The following is an 18,706-nucleotide window of genomic DNA, read 5'->3' as shown; positions in this document are numbered from 1 at the left end:
TTTTTCTGTTTTTTTTTTTGACATGCTGGATTGTTTTGTTTTTTAAGCGAAGGGGAATTACACATGGATTAAGTCCCTGGTGAATCCCCTCTGACCAGGAACCACAGACGTGAACAGGCTTGTTATTATGTGGGATGCATTGGAAAGTGGATTGCTGTCGTTGGGATTAGGTTAAAATGTATCACCCTATCACTTGGTCTACCTTATGATCCATTTAAATTTGTCCTAATTTTTAATATTTTTTGCTTTATTTTCTATTGTGTTTTTTTTAGTTTGACTGTTATTTTAAAAAATCATTTTATTGGGGGCTGTACAACTCATCATAATCCATGGTGTCAAGCACATTTGTACATTTGTTGCCATCATCATTCTCAAAACATTTTCTTTCTACTTGAACCCTTGGTATCAGCTCCTCTTTCCCCCCTCTCCCTTCCCCCTCCTCCTTCATGAACTCTTGGTAATTTATATATTTTTTTCATGACATACTGTTTGATGTCTCCCTTCACCCACTTTTCTGTTTTCCGTCCCCCAGGGAGGAGGTTATATGTAGACACTTGTGATCGGTTCCCCCTTTCTACCCCACCTTCCTTCCACCCTCCTGGTATTGCTACTCTCATTATTGGTCCTCAGGGGGTTGTCTGTCCTGGATTCCGTGTGTTTCCGGCTCTTATCTGTACCAGTGTACATCCTCTGGTCTAGCCGGATTTGTAAGGTAGAACTGAGATCATAATAGTGGGGGGTGGGGAGGAAGGAAGTACTAAAAAACTAGAGCAGTAGTTCTCAACCTGCGGGTTGCGACCCATTTTGGGGTCAAGTGACCCTTTCACAGGAGTCGCCTAAGACCACTGGAGAACATACATTTCCATGGTCTCAGGAACTGAGACACCACACCTCTATCCATCTCCAGGTGGCCCGCCCACATGCAGGTATGCCTCCATAGGAATACTCGGCATGAAGACTGTTACCCAAGCTGCACCATGCTTCGAGACAAAATTTCATTGATTTGTAATTAGAAATAAATATTTCACAGTATAGAATGACATTGTTTTATTGTGATGAATCACTATGCTTTAATGTTGTTCAATTTGTAACAATGAAAATACATCCTGCATATCAGATATTTACATTATGACTCATAACAGTAGCAAAATTACAGTGATGAAGTAGCAACAAAAATCACTTTATGGCTGGGGGGGGGGGTCACCACAACACGGGGAACTGTATTAAAGGGTCTCCGCATTAGGAAGGTTGGGAACCACTAAACTAGAGGACAGTTGTATGTCTCATTGGTGCTACACGGCACCCTGACTGGCTCGTCTCCTCCCTGAGACCTTTCTGTAAGGGGATGTCCAGACTTAGTTATTATTGTTAGGTTTTTAACAATGTTTTCTGTATCTGAAATCCAGGATAGGAAAGTCTACAGAGACGATAACTGGATCAATGGCTTATTGGAGGTATGGCGGAAGAGCTTGAGGGAGGTGGTGATGGAAACGGTGAGCTCATAATGATGAGCGCAAGCATGAAGATAATGTTCTAAAATTGATTGTGGTGGTGATTGTACAACTCTTCTTGATGTGATTGAACTTTTGAATTATATGATATGTGAATTACATCATCATAAAATGTTGAAAAATTAAAAAATATCTATCTTGATGATCTAAAACTAAAATCCTTGTTTCTTCTCAACTTTGCTCTTGCTTCATAGCTCAGCTATCACCTTCTTTCTCATCTCCCAAGTTCAAACACTGGAGTCTGCCACGGGCCTTCATCCCCACTGTAAAAATAGCTGTGCCAACTTGGCTAGGCCAGCCTTCTCATCGATTTGGCAGTTAAGACTGGATAGCCTCCCACGGTGAGAGTGTGGCTTACTTCCAAACTAAGCAAATGCTGGGTGCTGTGGGGAAGCTTTCTCTCTTCGCCTTCGTTTTGTGCTGGTCTCCGTTCCATACCTGGCACATTGACCTCTGGTTCTTAGGACTTGAGGGAATGTTGCCTGCCGATCCTGGGAGTTGCCAGTGGCCTGCCATCTTACCTGCTGACCTTAGATTCATTCACTATTGTAGCCAGAAGCCTGCTTCCTACTGATTGGGTTCATCAGCACCTACAAGGTGTGAGTCAGAAGCCTCTGTGCGGTCTAACTTCTGACTCACAGACTTGGAACTTGTTTGTTTCTACATTTGTAGCGCCATTTCCTTGACATCAATCAATCAATCAATCTTTCTCTAGATAGCTACGTGCCTATCTGTGCGTCCATGTATCTATCTAAATTTCAATGGTTTCGCTTCCCTACAGAACCCAGCCTAAAACACCCACTCAACTGTCGGATCGTTACATCCTAATGATTTATCCTCTCCATGTTTATAAATTCTGTTCCATGTCATTTACCGTTACTGGACTGAAGGAGAAAGGACATTAGTTTTTGATTCAAATGCTGTGGTGGTGATTTTTAGCAAAGTCTAGGTACTACCGTCTCTGAATAGGATGACTTCAAATCCAAGTCAAAGCTCTATTTTAAAATTGGTTTTTCATTTCTAGTTTTCCAAAGAAGTCATTCAGCCCTTTTTCTTTGGTCAAAACATTACCATTTGAATAACAATAAAGAACTCAAAATTCTAATCCAGACCAATAATTGTTTAGTGCTTCTTAAACTTGCCATACTAACTGTTTCTTGGGTGAGTTGCCTAAGTCACCATCACACCAGCCTCCTGTCAAGTAGATAATGTTTTATATTCCAAAGGCTTCAGCATCAACTTTCTTTTCTTTTTAACCAAATAAATCAGTTTTACACTTCAAGGACTTCAAGTAGAATTGCCCTAATATATTTTCAACCACAGACTCCCAAGGTTTAATGCTTTGTATTAGAAAAATTGCCTTCCTTAGGTTGTGTCAGGAGATAAGGAATAATTATGTGGCTAGGAAATACTAGGAAAATGTAAAGCTTCAACTAAGCCCACACTGAAAAAGCACACCAGCCCGTATGATCCAAGGATTGTAAATAATATCATCCAAATCAGAAGGAGGGAATGGTATCAGGGTTTAAAGTGTGAACAACCGAGGTGCCGGAGGGATCAGTTATCAGGCATCAAAGAAAAAAAATCATATCATTCTGTGCTCTCCTCCCTGATTCAGTCGCTGAAGACAAATGGGTGCATAAGCAAATGTGGCGAAGAAAGCTGATGGTGCCCGGCTATTAAAAGATATAGCGCCTGGGGTCTTAAAGACTTGAAGATAAACAAGCAGCCATCTAGCTCAGAAGCAACAAAGCCCACATGGAAGAAGCACACCAACCTGTGTGATCACAAGGTGTCGAAGGTATCAGGTATCAGGCATCATCAGAACAAAAAAATCTTACCATAGTGAATGAGGGGAGTGCAGAGTGGAGACCCAAAGCCCATTTGTCAGCCACTGGACATCCCCTTGCAGAGGGGTCTCTGGGAGGAGATGAGCCAGTCAGGGTGCAATGTAGCAACGGTGAAACATACAACTTTCCTCTAGTTCTTAAATGCTTCCCCCGACCCCCCGCACTATCATGATCCCAGTTCTACCTTACAAATCTGGCTAGACCAGAGGATGTACACTGGTACAGATAGGAACTGGAAACACAGGGAATCCAGAGCGGATGATCCCTTCAGGATCAGTCGTGTGAGTGGCGATACTGAGAGGGTACGAGGGGGAGTGGGTTGGAAAGGGGGAACCAATTACAAGGATCTACATGTGACCTCCTCCCTGGGGGACGGACAACAGAGAAGTGGGTGAAGGGAGACGTTGGATATGGCAAGATATAGCAAAATGATAATTATTAATTATCAAGGGCTCATGAGGGAGGGGGGAGTGCGGAGGGGTAAAATGAGGAGCTGACGCCAGGGGCTTAGGTGGAGACCAAATGTTTTGAGAATGATGAAGGCAATGAATGTACAAATGTACTTTACACAACTGATGTATGTATGGATTTTGATGAGTTGTATGAGCCCCTAATAAAATGATTAAAACTAAATACATAAAAGTGAAAAAAAGAAATAAAAGTGATTAAATAAAAAACGGCTAAAAATAAAATTAGTAATTTTAAAAGGAAAAAGTGTGAACACCTGGTTTGCAGAAGGCTGTGGATGATGGTGGAAGCCCAAAACCTATTTTCAGGGTCCACACTTTGGTTGAGCCTCTGGTAGATCCCCTCTGACCACAGACGAGGGATCTGAGCAGCCTTATCAGACAGAGAGCATTGTTAAGACGGTTAGGGTAGACGGAGTTGAGCTAACATGTACTTTCTTATCATTTGATCTTCCTTTGGTCCATTTAAAGTTGTATCAGTAAAAAATATGTGGGGGGTGGGAGGGAAGGGAAATACCCATGCAGATCGAGCCTATTGTGAAGTCCTCTGGGCATGTCAACAGCCCAGGCCCGCGGTGCGGAATGCGCTGGAAAGTGAATTGTTGCAGCGGCTGCTGGGTTAAAAGGAGATTGTTTGACCTCTTATGACCCATTTCAAATTTGTTCTAGGTTTTAATATTTTCTGTGTTCTTTGCGATTGAGGTTTCCCGGGGTTTCTTTCTTTCTTTCTGTATGTGACATCGAGGGCATGTAAGTCGATAGTGATCGGACTGGATTCATGGCCCCTGGGGGATATGGCAGGGCGGGTGAGGGGAAAGGGGAAGCTAATAATGAGGACGAGACAAGAAAAACCAAAGCGATGAGCACTCGAAGGACATTACAGAAGCTGATGACGGTGACGACTGTCCGACGCGTCTCGAGTGGACTGAACAAGTGAATTGTATGATATGTGGATTATGTGCCAGTAAAACTGTCAAACAGAAAATGTATGCTCTGTAACTCCCTGTAATTTCTTCCCTTCCCCTGAACTTCTCTTTCCCTTTATTTACCAAGTAAAAGCCGACTCTCTCTCCAAAAGGTGCATGCTCTCTTAAGAAGTCTGTGGACATTTCACGAGATGCAGTGGTTCCTTCTATAAGATATTTTATCTTCTGATGGCATGTCGGTCTCACACCTAGGGCTTCCATGAAGACAAGGCTAACCCCGTGGCATTGTAGCTGTGTGGCCTTGAGCAAGTTTACAATCTCTTGGCGAGTTGTTGGCTTCATCTGTCTAATGGGGATTCACCACCTCTACTTTGGACAGTTGAATGTGGGATCAAGTGCTTGACATGACTAACACAGAGTAATTAGGTGCTCAGAAATGAGTTTTCTTCCTACTTCTTGTCTACGCCAATAGCACTCTCGTGTGTGGTCAGCACTCCAGTGCCCCTGCTTTACAGGAAGTTCAAATCCCTTATCTTGCCACTCTGTGGTCCTCTGACCACATGCTCCCTTTCACGGATGCTTTAGCTATCTCAGCACATCCATGTCTTTTCTCGTATCTCTTCTAGTCTGGCTTCCTGGCCTGTGTTTGAAGCCATTTCATTGACGTGTGTAGTCCTTCCATCAACTGAAATCCTTCTCCTTCGTCAGGGCCAGTTAAAATCTCTCTCTCACACACACACACCCCTTTTGGAAGATTATTTTCTGTAGCTACTCTGCCCAGTTGCCATCAGGTAAGGGCCTCGCTCTTGGATTGCAAAGGTCAAGAAAGCAGGGAATGATGTTGAACTGGGGGGTCCTCGATGCTCAGTGGGGAAGAGATCCCTGCCAGATCTTAAGTTAGATCTGCCTCAACTCCAGTGCTAGGCTTCAAATCCCAAAGGGGCTTCCCTTCGGTCTCCCCAGCCTCCTTCCCGTGTGTCCTCTGTGGAGACTGGATTCCTGCTTCCAGTTCTAGAGGGCAGAGACAAGCATACTTCCAACCCCCATGTCATGGTAGGCCCTGAGTCATCCCTTGGGGATCCCTGAGCCTCCGTCCTACCCCTGTTGGGGTGGACAGGATGCCTGCTGCCTGGCCCAGCGAGGTCAGAGGAAGTCAAGGGCCTCTGGGGCTCAGTATTTTTATCAGCCTAGGAAACAAGCGACGCTGGAGCGGAAACCATGTGGTGAGAGAAAGTGAACAGCCCTCTGTGCAGGGGAACCCCCACCAGGGCTGGGGGCCAGACACCAGGGAGGGACGTTGACAAGGGGGGTGTCTGGAGGGCCAGGGATCAACCGGGCTTGCTGTGCTTTGCTTTCCTGAATCTTTCAAAGGAATGCTGAGCCTAAGCCCAGAGCAACCTATCCGGGGCGGAGTGGCAAGATGGGATACCATGGCTTTGAGCTGCTCCCCTCTAGAGGCCCTGGCTGAGGGGTCCTCACCCCAACTCCCCCTCCTTACAGACCCGGGTTCTTTGCATGCCACTTCCGAAATCTCTGGCCTGTGAGAGGAAGCGGGTGCCTGGGCTGCTCTGAATCACAGCAGCTTCCTCTAACAGCTTTCTCACTCGTCCTTCCCCTGCCTCTGCTCCTCCACAGCTGCCTCCTCTCCCAGGGGCTCCATTTCAGATGGTCTTCCCGGAAGATCTGCCCATCCGACCCCCTCATGTGTCCAAGAGACCCCTGCCAGTTCTGGTCATCTTTGTCAGCCTGGGCGCCACCCCCGAACAATCCCCTCCTCATTTTGCGGCTCAGGCGTCCACCTGAGCAGACTGTGCCCACACCGGCTTGTCTCTGACTCCCTCCTCTTGGCCCTGCTTTGCCTCTTTGCGGAAACCAGGACTTGTGTCCTGGGCGAGGGCAGGGGGCTGGTAGTTTCCTCGGGGCTGAGTGGGGAGGGAGGATGAATCCCCACCTTGTTGGGGCTCACTTGCCCCCTGTGCCCCTCAGCACCTCCACCAGGGGTTCTTGAGAAAAGGAGATGCGTGTCTCTAGATGCGGTCCAGAGATAAAGCCCAGGTTTGGGCCGGGGCGGGGGGCGCGAACCTGGCTGGGGAAGAAATGTCAATGGAGGGAGACCAGCTTTGGGGTCATGAAGGGAGAGGGTCTGAGAGAGAGACCAGACTGAAAGTTCAAGTGGACAAACAGCTGGCCTTGGGTGTGGATCTTTGGTTACCCAAGAACAAACAGCCTGGCTTACATAATTTGGCTCTTTCCGCCTCCCTTCCCCTGGCTCCTATTTTTAGCAATCGAAATTCCACTCCCCCGCAAGGCTCTCCATCCATTGTTTCTGGCCCCCTCATCCTCCCACAGCCTCCTGGTCCCTCTGCCCCCCAACTCAGATGATTCTGTGACTCAGCAGAGGGAAAGCCCTGTGTCGGAGGGAGGATGTGGTTCTGGTTGGGGACCTAGAGGGAGGAGGGAAACTAATGTCGTTCCCTTTTTCGCCTCTGTTCACATCTACCTGCCCAGCCGCAGACAGCAGTGTGAGAGGACCCCAGCACCCGGGGGGGGTGTTGGGGGGGGGGGATGGGACTGAGGGGCAAGCCAGGCCTGGCTGGAGGCTGGCTTCGAAGGACATGTCTTGCCTCCAGCCCAGGGCCTGCGCCGGGGTGTGCGTGCAGGCTGCAGGAGTGTAGGAGCTGCGAGTTTCGGCTGGAGCAGTAGGGAAGGAGGTGTCATGGGTGTGAAAACCACAGCCGTGGAAAAAGGCAGATGAGACACTGGAGCATGATGTGGAACTCGGTCTTGTTAGGAAAGGGCAGAGGCAACGAGCAGGGGTGGCGGCCGCATGCCCTGTCCCCGCCGCTGCTGGTTACAGGTTTCACTCCCTCCTCGATCCTGTGTGTGGCATCTGTCGCATCCTGTCATGCTGGCCAGCCCCACCCTGGGCCTTACTCTTCCTTCCACCCCACCCCTAAGGCTGTGTCCCCGCGGTTCCTTGAGCTGTCCAGGGGTCACTTGAGGGCCTCCGCATGGCGATTCAGGGCCTGGGAAAGCGCGGTCACCGCCCCCATCACACGGCCCAGCTCCCAGGTCTCAATCTGGCTCCGAAATCGCTGCAGGAAGCGGTCAGGGTGCCAGCGCACCTGCTGGACCCTCAAGTACCTCCTCAGAGCCCCCTGCTCCTCCAGGGGGGGCCCTCTCGCCACCAGGGCTGCGGCCATGGCCTCTGGGTCCCCTCCCCCGGGGCAGGGCCAAGGCACATCACCAAAGCGCCAGAGGCTGCCCCTCCCTGTCCCTCTGGTATGCTCGGCCCTGGGCCCAGCCCTGGCTGGCTCTGGACCCTGCTCCCCTGGAGCTTCCTGGGCCCGTCTGGCTCTGCTGTCACGAAGTTCCTCCTCCTTGGCCCTGGCTCGCTCTCGGAAGAGTCGCTGCTCCTCCTCCTGCTGTCGCCAACTGCGGCTCGAGCCCTCAGCCAGCTGCGATCGGCAGGCTCCCTCGGTTTCCCGGCGCCGCTGCTGCTGCCGCTTCTGGGCATGCTCCCGGGCCAGGCGGTCCGACCAGGCTGAGAAGGACTCAGGCTCGTGGGTCTCACGGGATGCGTCATCTGCTTGGGGTTAAGCGGGGGACAGGCTGTGAGAAGGGGCAGGGTCAAAGGAGCCGGGCAGCAGAGAGGAAGGAGGTAGCGGAAGCCCAGGATGGGAACCTCCGACGGGGAAATGGGTGCAGGAAAAGCAGCTGACGGGGTCAAGGGGCAGCTGTCGATGGGAACGGAGCCCTCACCTTCAAATCTCCCGATGACTTCCTGCCACTCGGCTTCCAGCTCGCCCTGCAGCTTTTCCCTCCATTCCTGCTCTTTCGAAGCCTCCTCCTCCTCCTCCTCATCTTCTTCTTCTTCAGCAGAATCCCAGGGGGGTCCCCAGCCCAGAATCTGCCCAGGGGTCTCCCCGTCCTTATTCTTGATTCCCATGGCAGAAGGGCAGCGGCTCAGCAGTGGCAGGAAGAAGTCCGTGTAGGCTGTTGGTGGGAGAGCAGGGAGCAGAAGTTAGCTTTGGTTCCCCAGCCTTGGCTGGGCCGCCCATCTTGAATCCCAAGGAGCCCTGTGGCTACTCTCTGGGCGTCAAAGCAAAGTCTGCCTCTGGGTGGGAGGACCTCCCTCTCACTGGAAAATTCTGACAGTTGACCAAATGCAGAAGGGTTACATGCACAGCGAAGACTGAAATCTTCTGACGAACTGCACCAGGGTGGCCTAGGCCACCCTCTCAAACACCGACATCTTCTGAGGTGCGTCTCCTCAAACGGTTTTAGTTACCTTGGAAGGTCTGTTTCCTGGCTTGCCTCCAGCTAACCTGAGTAATATCAAGCCCGTGGACCAACACGGCCTAGAGGGGGAGACAGACAACCTCCAGCAAGAGGGAGACGGACACAATGATGGAGCAGGTTAAGACAGTGGGAGGTTTGGTGAGTTATTGAAATTAAACGGACTGTCGGCTCTGGAAACTTGCACCTAATTTGTAATAAAAAGTTAAAAAAAAATCCTCGGACCATCAAATATTGTCAATCTTGTCACTATTGATCTCTTAGCGGGTTTCTCACCCCAAGTTATACCTTCAGGCTCTGTAGAGTCTCTGTATCATGAAACCAAACTCACAGCCAGTGAGATCGATGCCGACTCATCACGACTCTCTAGGACAGGGCAGAATGGTCCCTGTGGGTCTCAAGACAGTAACTCTTTACGGGAGTAGAGAGCCTCATCTCTCTCCCGAGCAGCAGCTGGTGTGTGTGTCGGTGGGGGGGTGGGGGCGGTTTGGACTGCCGACCTTCTGGTGAGAAGCCCAGTGTGTAACCCTTAGGCCAACGGGTCCTTTTCTATACATTACAAGTATCCAAACATAATACCGCCTGTTGGTTTTATTCCTCCGTTCACCGCCCCAGAGAGATGCTGTCAGGGCCATTTCTCTTGGTCGGTCTTCCTCAGGGGATGATGAGGCGGTGAGGAGGAGGAGGCAGGGGGCTCTGGGCACAGGGGTGTTCCTTCTCAACCGGGGAGACTGCTGACCTCGGGCAGGGGAGAGGGCTCACAGGGACCGTTTGTTCCAGGGGCTGGCCAACAGGAGGCGGAGGGGGGCGAGACAAGAGAGGAATGGATCTTTCTGAGGTCCTGTCCTTGGCGGACACAGTGCATGGCCACTCACCGCACAGCCAAGCCGAGTGGCGAGTCCCAGGCCAATGGGGAGGCCCCCTACAGCTGATGCTCTGACGTCAAGGAAGGTGAGTGAGGGACTGCCTTCCTGGGGACCTGCTTTCTCTTCCAAGGCCAGGAGGAAACGCGCCTTGATTTTGTGGTGCCGGAACGTACTGGTTACCTGGCCAAAGGCTGGGGCATGGGAAAGGACTGTCCCAGGAGGCCCACCGCTCTTGCCCATCCCCTGGCCCCCCTGAGTGCTGCCCCAACTCAAGCTACGGGCCTTTCTCCTAGGCCTCCCAGGCTGTCCTAGTAACAAGTGCCTGGCTTGATCTCTCGAAAGCTTCCTCCCCACCCAGGTCCACTGCAAACGTGCGGTGTGCAGATGGGTGCTGAGGCTGAAATGGGAGGGTTCCAAACTCGTGGGCTTTTACGGAGTAAGGCTCCTGACAATAAAAAGCCCGGGAGCTGGATTATAAAAGGCAGATTCTAAAATTACATGTAGGATCCGGTCACAATTACATGAGGGAGAGAGAAAATGCTACAGGTTAAAAAACAAAAAAGAATGGGAGGCAACAGACAAGCATTCTAGTCTCCTTCAACTTAATTCGTTATTTTAGTTTGAAAGTAATATGGTGAGAGGGCACCTCTCTTTTCAGCGAAGGAAGAAGATGTAGAACCTCTGTTTAAGGGCGGGCTGCGATCCTTCTAGTCCGACTTCAGAGTACATAAACACATATACATGACCACTCGCCCCCCCACCCCCCAAGGCCTGTGCCCGTTTCACACATACGTACTGTTGGGGCAACCTATTTTCACGCCGCCTCTCGTGTGTATTTTCCACGGGCGTATATTCAGGTCAACCCTTTCTTTTAAATGAATGGTAGTGTTCCACTCCTGTACGAAACTAACACCTCCCTCACTCCAGATCTTACTTGTTTCCGTAGACGCTCACCCTCACACACGCCTTTGTATACGGGGTCAGTGCTTGTGTCGGGCAGCGAGACTCTTAGGCATGGAATCTCTGAGTCAAAAGGCATATCCAGGTGCTGCTGAATCGCTCTTGAAGGTGTTTGTGCCAATGTGTGCCTTCGCCAAGCATATGATCAACCCAACCCATCAACTGCCATCAAGCCCATGCTGACTCAGCCCCCCGACAGGATATAGGGAAGAGCTGCCCCCATGAGTTTCTGACTGTAGTAGTGCACGGGAGGAGAAAGCCCCGCTGTCTTCCTCCCAAAATTATGTACCAGGGGGCTTCGAAAAGTTTGTGGGAAAATTATCCTTCATCTTTTTAATTCCATCCGACAGATGGGGGGGGGGGAGGTTTTGTTAATGAAGTTGCCCTCTTTTTCATACTAGTGATTTGACTTTCTTGATGAAGGACTTGTTCATACTCTTTGCCCACTTTTAACAGAAAGTTAAATACAGGAGAGCTCTTTTTAGAGCACCTTATGGAGTCTAAATTGGTGTGTGTTAGGCACGTAAGGGCTTCAAAGAGTCGTAAGAAAAACGGACTGGAAAGGCATTGGAATTTCCCCACAAACTTCTGAGGTCCCTCCTGCACACGGTCAAACATTCCCCCGTGCTCCCCAACATGTGATTCGGGTACATCTGTGGCATCTGGTCTCTAAAACTTCGCGACTTTGTTTCTCTCACTCCAGGATTAGAAAAAAACGTTCCCTTGTCGCTTCTTCCGCCCGTCATGTGCCTTTTAGGCTTATACCATGTGCTATGTTCCTATTCCACGCCTGACACATCATCTTACACGATGCGCAAAGAAAGAACGCGCCATGCTCAGCGCCTGTGAGTCCGTTCCAAGTCACCGAGCCATGCCCTCCTCCCCGCTGCGCTCACACTGGAGACCACCGCAGGCAGTCAGTCGTCGGTCCACCCGTCTCGTCTCGTCAAGGGTCTCCCTTCCTCTCGGCTGCCCTTCTACTTACTAAGCATGATGTCCTTTTTCCAAAAACCATTATAGATCAAGGGAAAGCTTTCTCGGACCCCTCCTTCCAAGTTTAACAATCCTTAACAGTCCCAGGCTCTCGTGGGTTATGGCGGACTACTAACTGCAAGCCCAGCAGGTGGAGACCACCCTCCTCTTTGTAGGAGAAAGAGGAGGCTCGCTATCCCGTAAAGAGTTAGTCTCAGACACCCCCAGGGCAGCCTTCTCTGTCCTCTAGGGTCATCAGGAGCTGCCCTCCACTCGGTGGCAGTGAGTTTGGGTCGGTTGGTTGGTCTTTTAGAAGTCCCGTGGACAACCTGCCCGAAGAACTTGGTGTGTACCCTCCTTGTCACATTTAGGGATTTGAGCTGGCTTTGACATTGGGGTCGGGTGTGGGTCAGGTGACCACTCCAGGGCGCTGCAATGCCACCTGTATCATCCACTCAGCACGCCACGGCTGCTTTTCCCTATGTTCCTTAACCAACATGTACTTTCACATGGGGGGGGGGGGGGACAAGTCTAAAAAAGTACCGTGGATTAAAAATTTGATTTTCTCTTCAGGGATGGAAACATTGCCTTTCTCCTAGTCATAGGTGGACACGGCTGCTACCTCGAAGGGTTTTCTACATGGGGCTTCAAAAGGTTCACGAAAAAAAATAGAACCGACAAACCATGGACTTTTTTCCATGAATTTTTTGAACCCCTTTCAGACATTTTAACTCAGTATTTCCCAAAGTGGGTGATACTGCCCAGGCATCTGGGCACAGGCACTGGAATGATCCGGGGGGGAGGGGGGGGGGCTGAGAAAACAGATACACTTTATCCTGGATTACAGGACAACAGATTATAATTGTCAAGGAAGAGCTGAGCTCTGTGTGTGTGTTTACTGAAAAGGGGACCGTACGCCAAGTAAGTCTGAGAAACTATGGATTGACCGAGACAAAGACACTTTAAAAAGTGCAGAATCAGGAGTGTACAGCGGGTGGTGGCCGAATGCAGCTCGGAGGAGGGCAAGGTGACAGCAGTGGGTGGGGTTGGAGAAGACGTAAAGGAAGCTGGGGTTTCTGCTGGGCAGAGCGGCCCGATAGGGAGGGCGATTCCTAGCAAGGTGGAAATCAGATTCGAGAGAAGGCTACAGGCAAGAGTCAGTCAGGCTTGCAAGAGGCCCTATTTGGGTCAGAAGTTGGTGGGCGGTAAGGCTGGAAAGATCCACATGGCATAAACTGGGGGGCATGGCTATCTGAAACACGGGGGCCCCTGCCTACTTCACCAGTGCAGAATCAAGTGGATGATGGGTGTGAGAGGGCTGGCATTGTGGTAGCACAGAGCAGAAGGATGTGCACATTTGTAAGAAGAACAGTAGGTGAGTTTTGGATGCAATCTTTTTGCAAAACTGAGAAAACGAGCTTCCTGCCTTTCAATGTTCACTCTTTCCCCTGGCTAACTCTCGGCGAGAGTGAGGACTGTCTGGGAAGCTAACAAAAGGCCTTTCCCCAAAAAACAAAACAAAACAAAACTCAAAGCCATCAAGTCAATGGCACATTGAGGGCAGGGAAGAACTGGGGCTTTCTGATACTGTAACTTTGTGGGAGTAGTAAGCCCATCTTTCTCCCTTGGAGCCACGGGTGGTTTCGAACTGTGGACCTGGAGGACTGCAGCCCAATGCATAACCACTATGCCAGCAGGGCTCCTCAAAAAGAGGCCTAAAGGTAGTTCCCTAGAGCCAGTGTGGGTGGCACAGCCCAGGCTAGCCCATCCATTACAAACTGGCACAGCCCTCCCACCTAACCGGAGAACTGAAGTGAAACACGAAGGAGTTCTGGGTCATTTCATCTGATCGATGAAAATAGCTGCCTGTTATTCAGCCGGGGAAGGGGGTTCTCTACAGCAGCTGGAAACAGGACATGAGCTTTTTGACCAAGGAGTTAGAAGGCCCCCTGGTGGCGGAGCTAATCTGACCAAACTCACAATTCTGCCTGACGGTGACCCGTAGCACAGGGAAGAAAGGTCGCTGGGGTTTCTGAGGTTAACGACTTACTGGCATAGAACAGCTCATCTTTCTCCTTTGGAGCAGCGGGTGGTTTTGAACTGCTGACTTGGTGGTTAGCAGCTCCAAGGGAGCACAATAGGCTACCAGGTTGGACCCAGTCAAACTCACTGCCATCTAGTTGATTCCAATTCATGGGGACCCCATAGAACAGAGAACTGCCCGTGTGGGTTACTTGGACTGTAAATCGTCTCAAGAACGGACAGCCTCAGCCCTCTCTTGTGCAGCAGCTGGTGGTTTCGAACTGCTGACCTTGAGGGGGTGGTGTTAGTATCCCAACTCCGTAACCCACTAAATCACCAGGGCTCCGGAAGGATGAAAAAGATACCAGAATTTTGGAAGTCAAAGATGTGTTTCTGTGCTACAAGTAAACAACTTGTCAAGAAACAAAGTAGCTGTCAATCTAGAAGCATGGGCCCTTTGAAGCCTGGTGGCTATCACCAGGCTCTTGGGATTGTGGTCATTCAGTAATGCAAAGGCACGAAGACGGTCAGTCACATGCCAACACGGTCAACTACCCTAGGTCCCACTGTCCAGACAACTAGTTTCCTCTTCAACCGCTGGCCTTCGGGTGCTCATGGCCTTGTCCCCACCGGGAAGACTCACCATCAGGGCCCTGGCGGGCAGCAGCGTGCAGTGCTGTGTCCCCATGGCGGTCCTGGTGGGCAGGGTCAGCCCCCAGCCGAAGCAGCAAGCACAGAGCAGGGGCATCGTGGCGGGCACAGGCCCGGTGCAGTGGTGGAGGCTGCCCAGCGTCTACATCAAGACCTGGGTGTCGCTGGAGGAGGGCCTGGGCCCGGACCAGCCGTCCTGCAGACAAGTAACGACGGAAGCGACGCTCTCGGCGTTGGCGGCGGGAGGTGGAGGCCATGGGACTCCTGGGCTGAGGAAGAAGGAAAAAAGCAGCAATCAGAACCCGCCTTGGCTGACCTCTCTCCCGCCATCGCTGGCATTCCCTTACTTCTCCCTTCAGCTCCCCATTTCTTCCTCAACCATCATCATGACCCTTTGGGAAGGGCCATCCATTCTGAGTAGGTAAGGGTTTGCAAAAAAAACCCCAAAAAACAAAAAAAGAGTGGGGGCTGGGGATACAGATTTAATTTTTTTCCCATGTAGAATTTGAAAAGATACATAATTGCTTTAGGACTCACGAGCCCGGGTTAAGTTTACTTTTTAATAAAGGGTGTTGAATTAGACAACTAGGGACTGAGGAGAGACATTCTCAGCAGCAGAAAAAGCTGAATTTTAAGAAGTCATCGATATTTTTAAGGCATCATCTAGAAATTGAATATAATGTACCCGGCAGACAGAAGTAGAGGCTTCTTCCTCTAGGACTTGGGGGAAGGGGTTACTCATCAGACCTGCCCCCCCGCCCCCCAAATACCCCCGAGTTGTAGGCCCGAAGCTGAGTTTTAAGACGCTCCGAGCCAGGGAGGCGGGAAGGGCGGAGACACCCCAGGCTGGCGGAAGTGACGCAAGGACGCAGGCAGAGAGTGGAAATGAACGTCAGGGGTGTCACCGGAAGACGTTCCACCCCGAGAGGGCGGTCCCTCGACCAAGCTTCCGGGTGGGAAACTACGGGATTTAGAGAAAGGGACCGCCTGGAGCCGGAAGCCCGGGCGAGAGGTGAGGGAGGAGAGGCTAGGCAAGAGGGTTTTACATCGACCTTTTTAATCCTTATTATTTTTCTAAAGGTAAATTATGTGTTAGATGAGCAGGGAAGAATAGCAGTCGCATCACTGACTTCCATAGAATGAAACACGAAGAAATTGCAATTGATAACTGTTATTCATTTACACGTCATCACTACTAACCACAACTCCCTTAAAGTTTGTTGAATAAAGCGACTTCTGTAGATTAAAAAACATTTTAAAAAGAGGGCAGCGTGGAACTACCTTTGTGGGGTTCGTTCTTGGCTTTGCAAGAAGGAAGCCTCGTTTTCCGCCTGCTGAGCGGCTCGTGGGTTTGAATCGCCACTGAGCAGCCCAGGAGCAGCCCAGCGCGCAGGGACGGGGAAGAGGGGGGTTTAGAGGTTCACCGTCCCGCCCCCCACACCCGCGGGGGCACAGAGGCCACGTTCAGCGGCAGGAAAAAAGGTGAGCGGGAAAACGGAGACGGAAGCACACCGCGGTGGAAATGGCAAACAAAACGCGTCCACCACCAACCCCCCACTGCCCCCCCCAAATTCAACAAGATGACAGTGAAACCAAGGGGAGACATAGGACGGGGATGGGAGGAAGCGAGGGAAAGGAGGGAAGAAAAGTTAGGAGACTGAAGAGACGTTTAGCCCGCTGCAGCACCCGTCGTGAGAACATCCTTCGTTTCCTGTCGGGACCATCGACCACACTCTCTTCCCTCCCAGCCCGCCGCGGCCCCTCTTCCCACCCCGAACCTCCTCGGCCAGAGTTGCCGTGCTCGACGAGGTCCTGCTTCTGCAAAGGTGGGCGTCGACTCGGTGGCCCTGAGCTCCAGTTTCCCGGGTCGCTGGTAGCAGGCGTCTCTGGGCCTGGTCTCTGCTGCCCCCAAGCGTTCGTTCTGGGCGCTGTCAGGGCGAGCTTGGGGAGAGGAGGACCAGCCATCCGTAGGGACAGTTTGATGCGGTGGGGACACCGGATGCGGGTAGCGGGGTAAAGAGGGGAGCGCTAAGACCCAGGGGTAGTGGAGGATTACAGCATCAAGTAGGAGGAGGAAAGGCAGGAGGTGGGGGTGGGAGCCATCTGGTGGTACCCGAGTAGCATCCGCAGCAGCATCAGTGATCGCAGTCGCAATGGCCAGTCAGTCCCAAGGCATCCAGCAGCTCCTGCAAGCTGAGAAACGAGCCGCAGAAAAGGTAGCAGATGCCCGAAAGAGTAAGTGTCCACTCCCTCCCCCCCCCATGCGGTCCAGAAAGAAAATGCGCAAACATCTCAGCCTTTCGGAAAAGCTTAGGCAGGTGGGGAAATGGCTGGGGAATAGGTCATCAAGAGGAAAGAAATGGCTAGGCATTCGAATCTTGGGGAGCTGCGTATTTCTGTGCAATGAGGTGGTTTCCATGGGCTTGCGCCTGGATCTTTTCCTTTGTACATTTGGACACTTCCTTCTCTATTTCTTTATCCCCCCCCACCTTTTTTTGTGGGGATGTGTGTGTGTGTGTCCACTTCTGTTGTGGACCCTTTCTTCTGCTTCTAGGGAAGGCCCGGCGGCTGAAGCAGGCGAAAGAGGAAGCCCAGATGGAGGTGGAACAGTACCGCAGGGAGCGAGAGCAGGAATTCCAGAGCAAGCAGCAGGCGGTGAGTCCTGGAGTGGAGGCCCAAATGCTAGACTCAGGATGCAAGTCAGGGGTGCAATGGGTTGGGGATGCACCAACCGGAAAATAAGTCTGGAGGGGCGCTTAGCAGGAGCACATTTGTCAGGCTGTTATGATACGTAACAGCGTGTGGCAGTTTTTAAGGATATGTATAATTTGGGGAGAAGACACCACTGGCTATGAGGAGGACAATATTTGGTGTGGAGGGGGGCAGGGGTTTTATGGTCATGGGGGTTGTGGAGGTGGGGAATTGTCAGTCTTAGGGGCATGTCAGGTTTTAGAGGAGAGTTGGGTTGGTGTCCCTGGGGTCTGGAGATGTCTGGGATGGCTTGCTCCTGGGTCTTTAACTCTGCACACCTGGACTCTTCTTTCTCTACTTCTGCTTTTCCCTCTCTTACTTCCCCTCCTCCACCCTCCAGGCCATGGGCTCCCAGGGGAACCTCTCGGCAGAGGTGGAGCAGGCCACAAGGCGCCAAGTGCAGGGCATGCAGAGCTCCCAGCAGAGAAACCGGGAGCGGGTCCTGGCCCAGCTTCTGGGCATGGTCTTCGAAGTCAGGCCGCAGGTCCATCCCAACTATCGGGTCACTGCCTAGGGCGCACCGTGGGGCTGCACTCCCCCTGCTTGTCTCCTTCCCAAAAAGGGAGAGAAAAAAACCCAAACCCAACTCGCCTGCCATCATCATCCTTGTCTCTCCATTCCCTGGATATTTTGGGCGGCAGGGTCCAATAGTTGTCCTGCATAGTGTAAACTATTCTGCTGACCTGAATTCCCTTGTCCTGTGACCCACCGTGGGACCTCGTCACCCTCATATGACCCCCAGGTGGAACAGCAGCGAGAAGTAGGACTTCAGGGCCTTTGGGCTTGGGTTTCCCTCCCACCCTGCACAACGTCCTTCTCTGTGAAACAGGTAACAATACCTTCCTTGCTGAGAGGCTGCAATGCTTAGGAATCAGTCTGTAAAGAGCCTAGCATGATTCCTGGCATGTAGGAACTGTGATTCCCAAATGACAATCCTGCCATAGGACTGTGACTGCCTGCCTGTCCGCCACATCTAGATACAGCTGGCTCTTCGCTTCTGTCAGTGGCTCTCTGATGCCGTTCGGTGACCGATCATTCTCTGGTCTCCTTTTCCCAGGGTTTACGATCCCTGAGAGAACTAATGCAGACCTGTTAGAAACCCACTGAAATTCATCAACCCTCCTCTATTCCGGCTAAGATTTACAAAACCTCAGAAACACTTTCGGGTTGAAATGAGTCGCGATCAACTTGGTGGCAGCGGGTTCATTCAGGTTTCAAGGAGCCATGGTAGCATTGTGGTTTAAGTGCTAGACTGCTAACCAAAAGGTTGATGATTCAATCCCACCAGCTGCCTTGCAAGGGAAAGATGAAGCTGTGGGCTGTGGCAGTAAGGATTTACAACCTCAGAAGCCCCGAGGAGCAGTTCTGCTCTGCCCTAGAGGGTCACTGTGAACCAGACAGCGGTGGGTTTGCACGTCCAGGGACGTCCTG

At 51.3% G+C, this 18,706-nt stretch overlaps 2 protein-coding genes across 6 annotated transcripts; one reads left to right on the top strand and one right to left on the bottom strand.

The window, feature by feature from the left end:
- Positions 1–7,519: 7,519 nt before the first annotated feature.
- NFKBIL1 (NFKB inhibitor like 1) lies at positions 7,520–16,513 on the bottom strand. 3 transcript variants are annotated; one of them, XM_075555354.1, is made up of 4 exons: positions 16,303–16,513; positions 14,517–14,793; positions 8,517–8,750; positions 7,520–8,343 (listed from the first exon to the last, which is right to left on the bottom strand). In XM_075555354.1, the coding sequence occupies exons 2-4, from the start codon at positions 14,779–14,781 to the stop codon at positions 7,748–7,750; spliced, it is 1,095 nt and encodes a 364-aa protein (XP_075411469.1). In that variant the 5' UTR covers positions 14,782–14,793; positions 16,303–16,513; the 3' UTR covers positions 7,520–7,747. The 3 variants fall into 3 exon arrangements, with proteins under 3 accessions (XP_075411469.1, XP_075411466.1, XP_075411467.1); XM_075555351.1 differs by lacking the exon at positions 16,303–16,513 and adding an exon at positions 15,210–15,485; XM_075555352.1 differs by lacking the exon at positions 16,303–16,513 and adding an exon at positions 15,210–15,473 and having other exon boundaries at positions 7,520–8,340.
- ATP6V1G2 (ATPase H+ transporting V1 subunit G2) lies at positions 15,518–18,706 on the top strand. 3 transcript variants are annotated; one of them, XR_012785408.1, is made up of 4 exons: positions 15,518–16,350; positions 17,079–17,179; positions 17,616–18,104; positions 18,564–18,697. XR_012785408.1 is itself a non-coding variant. In XM_075555355.1 (3 exons), exons 1-3 carry the CDS (start codon positions 16,047–16,049, stop codon positions 17,787–17,789), a joined length of 579 nt encoding a protein of 192 aa, XP_075411470.1. In that variant the 5' UTR covers positions 15,518–16,046; the 3' UTR covers positions 17,790–18,706. The 3 variants fall into 3 exon arrangements, 2 of the variants coding, with proteins under 2 accessions (XP_075411470.1, XP_075411471.1); XM_075555355.1 differs by having other exon boundaries at positions 17,616–18,706; XM_075555356.1 differs by lacking the exon at positions 15,518–16,350 and adding an exon at positions 16,577–16,759 and having other exon boundaries at positions 17,616–18,706.

Source organism: Tenrec ecaudatus, chromosome 7 (assembly GCF_050624435.1).
Source record: "Tenrec ecaudatus isolate mTenEca1 chromosome 7, mTenEca1.hap1, whole genome shotgun sequence".
NCBI lineage: Eukaryota > Metazoa > Chordata > Mammalia > Afrosoricida > Tenrecidae > Tenrec > Tenrec ecaudatus.
Note: the sequence above shows the minus strand (reverse complement) of the source record. Positions and strands in the feature narration are given on the sequence as shown.

What these genes read in the sequence shown, in the direction of transcription:
- NFKBIL1 (XM_075555351.1), bottom strand. Translation starts at nt 15,266, where the DNA reads ATGAGTAACCCCTTCCCCCAAGTCCTAGAGGAAGAAGCCTCTACTTCT. An exon ending in TGCCCGCCAGGGCCCTGATG is followed by an intron (nt 8,751 to 14,516) that starts GTGAGTCTTCCC and finishes TCCCACCAACAG; the next exon opens with CCTACACGGACTTCTTCCTG. An exon ending in AGTCATCGGGAGATTTGAAG is followed by an intron (nt 8,344 to 8,516) that starts GTGAGGGCTCCG and finishes CTTAACCCCAAG; the next exon opens with CAGATGACGCATCCCGTGAG.
- ATP6V1G2 (XM_075555355.1), top strand. Translation starts at nt 16,047, where the DNA reads ATGGCAAACAAAACGCGTCCACCACCAACCCCCCACTGCCCCCCCCAA. An exon ending in GAGGTCCTGCTTCTGCAAAG is followed by an intron (nt 16,351 to 17,078) that starts GTGGGCGTCGAC and finishes TTCTGCTTCTAG; the next exon opens with GGAAGGCCCGGCGGCTGAAG. An exon ending in TCCAGAGCAAGCAGCAGGCG is followed by an intron (nt 17,180 to 17,615) that starts GTGAGTCCTGGA and finishes TCCACCCTCCAG; the next exon opens with GCCATGGGCTCCCAGGGGAA.